Source organism: Schistocerca cancellata, chromosome 1 (assembly GCF_023864275.1).
Source record: "Schistocerca cancellata isolate TAMUIC-IGC-003103 chromosome 1, iqSchCanc2.1, whole genome shotgun sequence".
NCBI classification, from domain to species: Eukaryota; Metazoa; Arthropoda; class Insecta; order Orthoptera; family Acrididae; genus Schistocerca; species Schistocerca cancellata.
The window spans coordinates 350,043,843-350,053,535 of record NC_064626.1 but is presented as its reverse complement, the minus strand read 5'-3'; the positions used below and the strand labels follow the sequence as shown (position 1 = coordinate 350,053,535).

At 39.0% G+C, this 9,693-nt stretch overlaps 1 protein-coding gene across 1 annotated transcript in view; it reads right to left on the bottom strand.

Moving 5' to 3' along the window:
* Window positions 1-6,937: 6,937 nt before the first annotated feature.
* LOC126173896 (A-kinase anchor protein 10, mitochondrial) overlaps window positions 6,938-9,693 on the bottom strand; it is a 131,524-nt gene continuing 128,768 nt past the window's right edge. The window contains exon 11 of the mRNA XM_049920992.1: window positions 6,938-8,235. Coding sequence (XP_049776949.1) covers window positions 8,149-8,235 — 87 coding nt within the window. The 3' untranslated portion in view covers window positions 6,938-8,148. The remainder of the gene's footprint in view (window positions 8,236-9,693) is intronic.

The window sequence follows — 9,693 nt, the reverse complement described above, 5'->3', positions numbered from 1 at the left end:
GATTGGTAGAGGCGGACCAATTCCATGGCCTCCATGCTCTCCAGACCTCAACCCTCTTGACCTTTATTTATGGGGGCATTTGAAAGCTCTTGTCTATGCAACCCCGGTACCAATTGTAGATACTCTTTGTGCTGGTATTGTGGACGGCTGTGATACAAAATGCCATTCTCCAGGGCTGCATCAGCGCATCAGGGATTCCATGCGATGGAGGGTGGATGCATGTATCCTCGCTAACGGAGGACATTTTGAATATTTCCTGTAACAAAGTGTTTGAAGTCACGCTGGTACATTATGTTACTGTGTGTTTCCATTCCATGATTAATGTGATTTGAAGAGAAGTAATAAAATGAGCTCGAACATGGAAAGTAAGTGTTTCTGGACACATGTCCACATAACATATTTTCTTTCTTTGTGTGTGAGGAATGTTTCCTGAAAGTTTGGCCGTACCTTTTGTAACACCCTGTATATCTTTCCGTACAAGCTCTGATTTCCCTTACTTTATCATTGTGATCATTTCTCCCTGTGTAGGTAGGTGTCAAAAAAATATTTTCGCAATTGGAGGGGAAAGTTGATGACTGGAATTTCATGAGAAGATTTCGTCCAACAAAAAACGCCTTCTTTTAAAGATGTCCAGCCCAAATCTTGTATCATTTCAGTGGCACTCTCTCTCATATTTTGCGATAATACAAAACTGCCCTTCTTTAGACTTTTTCGATGTACTCCATCAGTACTATCTGGTTAGGATCCCACACCACGCAACAGTATTCTAAAAGAGGATGGACAAGCGTAGTGTAGACAGTCTCCTTAGTAGATCTGTTATATTTTCTAAGTGTCCTGCCAATAAAACGCAGTCTTTGGTTAGCCTTTCCCACATCATTTTCTGTGTGTTCCTTCCAATGTAAGTTGTTCATAATTGTAATTCCTAGGTATTTAGTTTAATTTATGGCCTTGAGATTTGAATGACTTATCATGCAACCAAAGTTTAACGGATTCCTTTTAGCACTCATTTGGATGACATCACACTTTTCGTTATTTATGGCCAACTGCCAATTTCCGCACCATTAAGATATCTTTTCTAAATCATTTTGCAGTTTGTTTTGATCTTCTGATGACTCGATTAGTCAATAAACAACGACATCATCAACAAACAACCAAAGACGGCTGCTCAAATTGCCTCCCAAATCATTTATATAGATAAGGAACAGCACAAGGCCTATAAAAATACCTTGGGGAACGCCAGAAATCACTTCTATTTTACTTGATGACTTTCCGTCAATTACTTCGAACTGTGACCTCTCTGACAGGAAGTCACAAATCCTTGGTTGGCACAGTGTCAAAAGCCTTCTGGAAATCCTGAAATACGGAATCGATCTGAAATTCCTTGTCAATGGCACTCAATACTTCATGCGAATAAAGAGCTAGTCGTGTTCCACAAGAACTATGTTTTCTAAACTGATGTTGACTGCGTGTCAATAAACCATTTTCTTTGAGGTAATTCATAATGTTTGAACACAATATATGTTCCAGAATCCTGCTGCATATCGACGTTAATGATATGAGCCTGTAATTAAGTTGATTACTCCTACTACCTTTCTTGAACGTTGGTGTGACCTGTGCAACTTTTCAGCCTTTGGGTACGCATCTTTTGTCGAGCGAACAGTTGTATATGATTGTTAAGTATGGAGCTAATGCATCAGCATACTCTGAAAAGAACCTAATTGGTATACAGTCTCGACCAGAAGACTTGCTTTTATTAAGTGATTTAAGTTGCTTCATTACTCCAAGGGTATTTACTTCTACATTATTCATGTTAGCAGCTGTTCTTTGATCAAATTCTGGAATATGTACTTCGTCTTCTTTTGTGAAGGCATTTCGGAATGCTGTGTTTAGTACTCTGCTTTGGCAGTGCTGTCTTTTATAGCACCTCCATTGCTATCGTGCAGAGAAGGCATAGATTGTTTCTTGCCACTAACATACTTCACATACGACCAGAATCTCTTTGGATTTTCTGCCAGGTTTTGAGACAAAGTTTCGTTGTGGAAACTGTTATAAGCATCTCGCACTGAAGTCCATGCTAAATCTCAAGCTTCTGTAAAAGATCACCAATCTTGGGGATTTTGTGTCTGTTTAAATTTGGCATGTTCGTTTCATTGTTTCTGCAACAGTGTTCTGACCCATTCTGTGTACCAAGGAGGATCAGCTGCATTGTTTGTTAATTTATTTGGTATAAATCTCTCAATTGCTGCTGATACTATTTCTCTGAATGCAAGCCACATCTAGTCTACACTTATATCATTAAATTGGAAGGAGTGGAGATGGTCTCTCAGGAAGGCATCAAGTGAATTTTTATCTGCTTTTTTGAAAAGGTATAGTTTTCATTTATTTTTGGAGGATTTGGGAGTTTCAATATTCAATCTCTCTATGACAACCCTGTGTTCATTAATCCCTGTATCCATTTTGATGCTCGTTATTAACTCAGGGTTATCTGTTGCTAAGGGGCTGTGTGTGTTTTCACAAACCGTTTACTATTCACATGCACTCATGAACTAGCTGCTTGAAATAATTCTCAGAGAATGCATTTATCACTATTTCGGATGATGTTTTATGTGTACCTCCAGAATTAAACATGTATTTTCGCCAACACATTGAGGGTAAATTAAAGTCATCACCAACTATAATCGTATGAGTCGGGGACTTCTAAGCTTGCAACCTTTCAGCAATCTTAGCCACAGTGCTCTTTTTTTTTTTCAGTACTCACAGAAAGCGGCTGAATTTTGTTGTTTCTTCTTGGCACCCAACCTTTTAACCTTTACATGAAAAGTAGATTCTGTTGTTACATAATTCTCTCATGGAATAGTAATGGTATCTCCACAGATCTCGCATGTGGTGTAGCTCCCTCCACTTCTTCGTTTAGGAACTTCAGAAGTTGTGTATGATTCAATTCTTGGATCTTGTGCCCTCGTGAATGGACAAGCTAGTTTCTGCGAATTTCTTCTGGGAATGCACATGAAAATTTGGGGACAAGCACTCTCACATGAGAATGCACACCCTCTCTGAGTGCTCGTAGCACTTGAATCTGCTTATGGCACTCAATGTAGGTGGTGCCAAGAGCCACTGGACTGCCTTAGATTGAAACATTAAGGTTCTGCAAGAATGCAAAGTGGCTTTGGGTGATCCTGTTCTTATTTCTGTACTTGTATTTTAAAATTTGCTTGATCTTGTCCTGTTTGACAACCGTAAAAGCAATCCCATTGACCGAATCCCTGGCTACCCAATGTATATATCCACGGAAGAACATGAGCTTATTTGTATAAGACACCATCATATTTTCATCTACGGAATGTGTTAATTGCTCCCAGAATGAAGGCCACACTTCTTTGTCATGTGAGAAAGGATGCAGTTTGACGGCACGCAACTAGATGTCCACGCAGGTGTGTTGGTGAGCTGCTAAGGTTGGCGAATGCGTATCAGCTGTGTTTCTATCCTCTGGACAAACTGCTCCTAGAGGGCCCTGTGACCCTTAGTGACTCACCACACTCTGGGAGGCTGGCAACAGCTGCAACCCCAGAGCCACTGAGGCAGTAATTTTGAATGAGCAGCGTGTGCAACTGCAAACCTTATTGCAGCAGTACAACATTTCCTATGGTGTGGTGTATGATATTGTTCACGACATGTTGAAATTTCATGAAGTTAGTGCTTACTGGGTGCCTAAGAACCTGACAGATAACCACAAAGGCCAGCAAATGATGACAAGCTTGGATCCCTTAAGGCGTTACACTGCAGAAGGGCATGATGTTCTAAAAGCAAATGTCACTGGTGATGAGTCGTGGGCATAGCATTACTTGTCTGAAACCAAGTAGGCCTCTATGGAGTGGAAACATGCCAGTTCCCCGGTATGAAAAAAAATTAGAAGTGATTCGATCTACTAGGACAGTGCTTGTGTTTTGGGATATGCATGGTGTGTTATTGGTGTGCTTTACTGAACATGGGACCAGCCTACATTAAAACTTTGGTTAAGTTGTGTTGTACCATTTGTGATGAACACCACAACATTAATGCTGATGATGTCCATCATCTTCATAACAATGCTCATCCCCATGCTGCTGCTCCTTTTTGTGACGAAATTGCCAAATTTGAGTGGGAGGTGCTCCAGCATCCACCATACAGTTCAGACCTTGCACCATCAGACTTCCATCTGTTTGGCCCCATGAAGATATTCCTGGCCAGCCAACACTTTGCAACAGATGCAGAAGTGAAATCAGCAGTCTGCAGATGGCTATACTCCAACCAAATAGACTTCAACAAACAGGGCATACTGAAACTGGTACTATAATGTGAGAAACGTAATGAGAACGTTAGTGACTGCGTAGAAAAGTAGGTAAAGATGTAAGTTCATTTTCTGATATCTGTTAAAAGTTTTTGGTAATAAGATTATTGTGTACTACTTTCCTATCTTCCCTTGTAAATTGACATCTGACCATGTCTTCATGGAGATTCACTTTTTTTGCCAGGTAGTGTGTAAGCAGTGGATCTTCTTCATCAAAATCTTTGCACAACTCTCCTATGTTCTGTGCTACCTGGTTAAGTTTGCCACTAGGTTTTATGATGCTTGTGAATTGTATTCTACATCAAGCTTTTCCTGCAGCATTTGGCCTACACCCCTCCTGTGTCTGCTAGCTATTTGACTTTTCTACCCATCTAGCCCTAAAGTTATTTCTACAAGTCTGCTGCACTCTACTTTACTCAAAAACTGGTTGAGTCTCTCCTCTCACTTCAGGTAACAAAGACTGACTAATCGAACTTTGAAATTAATTTCTGATGATTATCCTTTACTTGTTACCTTTTCCCAGTTAAAATAATCTCTTTCTCCTTTCAAACCACCTGTTCAAAATGGTCATTTTTAATTCTGCCTGAAAGTTACAAATTTTTCTTTTCTGTTCACAATTCTCTTGTCTTAGGTGAGAGAGCCTCATACTTTACTGGCTTTCACATTACAATTGGCCCAATGAAACACCATATTCCTGATATTTCTACCATACTCACTAACCTGCACCAACATTCACAATTATCACACACGATCCTACGTTAAGAGTAAACTAAAAAAAAACACTAACACACACACAAACTGCAATAAATTAAGAAACAATGCATCTTACCCCCATATGAGTGACAGAGCTAACTTCTAGATGGTGGGTGGAAGTAAATACAAGAATGTAAACACTACACAGATATAAACTGATGAAGTTTTAGGTCACAGAAGAAATGAAACAAATTAAACCTAAGACACATGATATTTTTAACAACAATATTAAGAAGATACGTCCCAAAATTACACAAAGCACCAATGGATCCAAAACAATACCTAGTGTTCTACACTGCTGTCTGAATGTTTGGAGTGTAACCGACTACAAACACACTGTTTGGAAGTGTCAAGTGTTAAGATCCCCAGAAAGTCATCAATCTCACAAAGAATGGGATGTCGTGACCATTATAACGAAGCCAGGAGATTGAGGGACGTTTCATAACATTGATAACTAATAAGGAGCCATGGGCAATGATAAAGCTGTAAGTGGTACTGTCATTGAGAAGACACACATCAAAACAGGAAAGAAGTTGGTCAATCAGAAGACTCATACCACACCAAATGGTACTCCCACACAGGGAGTCATGTGCATTCAAATCACCAAGTAGGAGCAAAGGCAGCAGGAGGGGAGAAGGAGAAGGGGGATGGGGATGGGGAGGGGGACAGAGGACTTGTCAGATCAAGGTGGCCACCTCGAAGTAAGTGCCCTTTACCTGGGGCTAAATAGACATTGCAAATGGTAATTCCTGTGGTCATTCAAACTCTCATTCTATCACTTCCACTGTCACATACATGGGAATTCACATTCACTAACAACATCTGTGCACATCACCGTCCACAGATTTTGTTGCACCTCATCCTTCATTCAACAGCAACTGGCCTCCAGACATGGATCTGCATTTCCCATTATCCATCAAACCTTCCAAAATTATGCACATGTCCTGTACATGCAAATAGTGTCCAACCACTGCTTCGTCCACCATATACTGGTCCACACTAGGTATCGAAAAGAGAAGACAAAATACTCAATTTGTAATTAAATGGACAAGACTACAACAGTGTCTTTAGGGTGGGTCAAACCAGCCTATCCTTATCCAAAAGTCCCATTTTGTGCCTCAGCCCATTACCAGAATCCATTTCTGATTCCACATCTGTCTGGTGGACACATTCTGGCTGGTTCAAATGGCTCTGAGCACTATGGGACTTAACATATAAGGTCATCATTCCCCTAGAACTTAGAACAACTTAAACCTAACTAAACCTAAGGACATCATACACATCCATGCCCGAGGCAGGATTCGAACCTGTGACTGTAGCAGTCGCGTGGTTCCAGACTGAAGCGCCTAGAACCGCCCGGCCACTGTGGCCAGCTATTCTGGCTGGCACACCTGTTTTGCAGAAAGATTTTTTGATGGCGCACCAGTTTCTCCTGGTGTTCTTGTGTAGTGTGATTGAAAATTATTAGCATTTTTATACAGTGTTCATGGGCTTGCCACCAGATATGTTGTTGGTTCCACATAAAATGTTGGTGTCAGCACTCAATGTCTATACTTTGTTGGGCAGACAGCTGGAGTTTGATGTAAAAAAAAAGTATGTGTGACGACAGTACTGAAAACCTTTACTGACAGGGAGAGGTCCCCAATGGTGAGATTGACTTTCTGAAACAATCTATACGATGATGTAGGTTAAGGTGCAAGAAATCACACACTGGAACCCTTCGCCTTGGTGGATCCTCATTTGCGAGTAATTGGCAAAAATTGAGTGTTATGACCACAACGATCCATTTCTTTAGTGCATGTGAAGGACACAATAGAATAAATCTTCTGAAATAAGTGAGACAAGCAAACTGCAAGAAACACGACAGTTGTATTATTGTAACAAATACATGAAGATATCCTGTTATAAAAACAGAGATTTTGATCAAAATATTTGAACATCATTTGCACTTTGATTTTTAATTGCCAATATGAATTTGTTTTATTTTGTCATGGTAATATTTTATAGGAACAGTACTTTACGGACATGTGTTCCCAAATTCAGTTATTAACATACTATAGAACAATTTAATAACAATACTTGCTTTGGTACCAATTAATCTTAATCTTACATTAATAACAATATTTAAGCCTCAACTTATAGCTCCTTGCTGAGTGTTGCCAACAGTAAAACCCAGCTAGCACATTTGAGAGTACTGCTATTTACATGGATTAAAAGGAGAAGAATGTGTTAGCATTTCTGCTTTCAGAAACAAAAATGGAAATATCAGATGTGACAGAACTAAATAAAAGAGTCATCTACCTGAGAATTCGCTAGAACTAAGACTCAACACATCTCTAACAACTACTGCATTTGTAGTTTATTATGTGATTTTGATTACTGCATGTTGGTAATGGCTGACTACTATTCCCACCGATATTTCCATTTTTAATTTATGTTCCAGTTTTCAAAACACTGTAAAAACAGAGATTTACACCAGGAGCTATAAGATGACTTAACAGTCTTCATTAATGGAAGCGTAGGAAAGAGTATCAAACTGAATCAGCGACACAGAGTATTACATTTCACAGACAAGAAAAAGAAAACTACCTTAAAATCCTATTATGAATTTTGTACTAAAGCATACAGGTCTTTACAAAAGTAACAACATTGCACATCCAGAGAGACAAGCATGAGATTTTGGGTGTTAATTCAGTACTTGCTTCCACAGCTCACAATGGGAGATAATAGATTTTACATTTAGTTAACCATCATCCATCTCTCACAATATAAAAAAACCACACCTTACATAATTATCACAATTTTCAAAAATGTACATAAATCACAGATCATTTACTTGTAGTAAAAGTATAAATATAGATATATTTGCCTCGACATCGTTAGTACCTGTATAATCCATATTGCTCCAAAATCAGTTTTTTTTACATACTTTAATATTTGATGTAACTAATGTGTTATAAGTGCTAACCTTAAACATCTTTAATTCTTCAACTGAAAATAGTAAGTAGTTGCCAGGTAATAAAAATCCACAGTCGCATTCAGTTTTAGCCTGTTTTTATTCATCAATACTATTCCTCATCTTCAGAACCCATTGTGAGATTAGTTACATCTTTCACAATCATTTCAGCAATTTGCCATGCAAGTTCCTCTTTTGCCTGTAAAGAAAGACAATACATTAGTTAACACAGAAATTTTATGGCTCTCTAATTATAGAAAACACACTTTCTGATAGCTTAAGGTTGATATCAAATAACAGCCTTGAATTTAACATTATTTCAGTCCTGCCCCTTACAGACACAGTAACCACATTGTTATGTGGATGAACAGCCAACACACTATTATAAGAACATGCGCAACAGAAACTATGCCATTAATTTTCATTGTCCAGTTGAAACTGGAAAAGCTGAACAGAGGGACAAACAGATCACAGTAACACACACTTGCAATCAGTGCAGTAAAATGCAAAGGGTTTCTGTCTAGTCAACTAAAGGATAATAAAAATGCACAACCAGAAAACAGCAACACATTAGTTGAAATCGTCATAAACATGGAAAGGGGGGGCGGGGGGGGGGTTAAAATGGGGCCACACAAAACTACAAGATAGCTATCCTCTTCAAACCAAATTTAACCAATAATAACCAACAGTGTACAGTGCTAATGACTGCAATGTTTGTTAAAAAGATCTGTGAACAACACCATAAAACCAAAGATATAAACAAATTACATATACTGACACCAAAAAGCATTTCCATTGAGCACGCTGTTTCTGGAAAAGTGTCGATGGGGGCTTCTTTTGGAACCAATCAATGCACTGATGTTACATATGTAAAAAGATCTTTCATTATCTATCAAAATATGAAGCAGACTGCGATGTAGTATGATTGTTTTAGTTGTCTCTAGTGTCACCTGGTCTTGCACCTCTGATGCAGTTTTACAAGAAAGACAGACCTAATTCTGACACATCACTAAAATTTTCAGTAGTTTCCATCATGCTAGGCACAAATTGAGATGCATACAGAGCATGTGGCATGGCACATGTGGCAGGGTGCAACACAATGTGTATTTTTGTAACTCAACAGGTTCAAGTGTGGCCATGCAAATTGGGACACGACACGAAGGTGACGCAATGCGCACCTGAGCCTGGTCGCACAGCATAGTGGTTGCGGCACAGTTTTCTCGGAATGTGCACCATGCTAGCATTATGGGAGGAGTGAGGCGAGGAGGAGGAAAACAATCCTCCCATATGCTACCTCACACATGTTGGCCGCCCGAAAAAAAATTGCCTTATTACTGAACTTTAGTGTCATAGAGTAGTGTTTGGTTTTCTGCCATTTAAGCTCTCTATCTTTTTTTTCAGTAGTCCATCATTTTTCAGTTATTTATATCTATATAGTTTTGCTGTTTTATCTCATTATCGATTTTCTTTTGTCAAGAACAATGCACAATTCAGTGACTGATGAGCGATTAGCCACTGGGATTACATCTTCTGCCTCCACAATGTCTTCAGTTCATCAGAAGGGACACACAATTCATCATGAGGGTATGAAATAGGAAGTAGTATTATAAAATCATGTAATCACGAAGGAAGGTGGAAATTTTACATATTATACAGT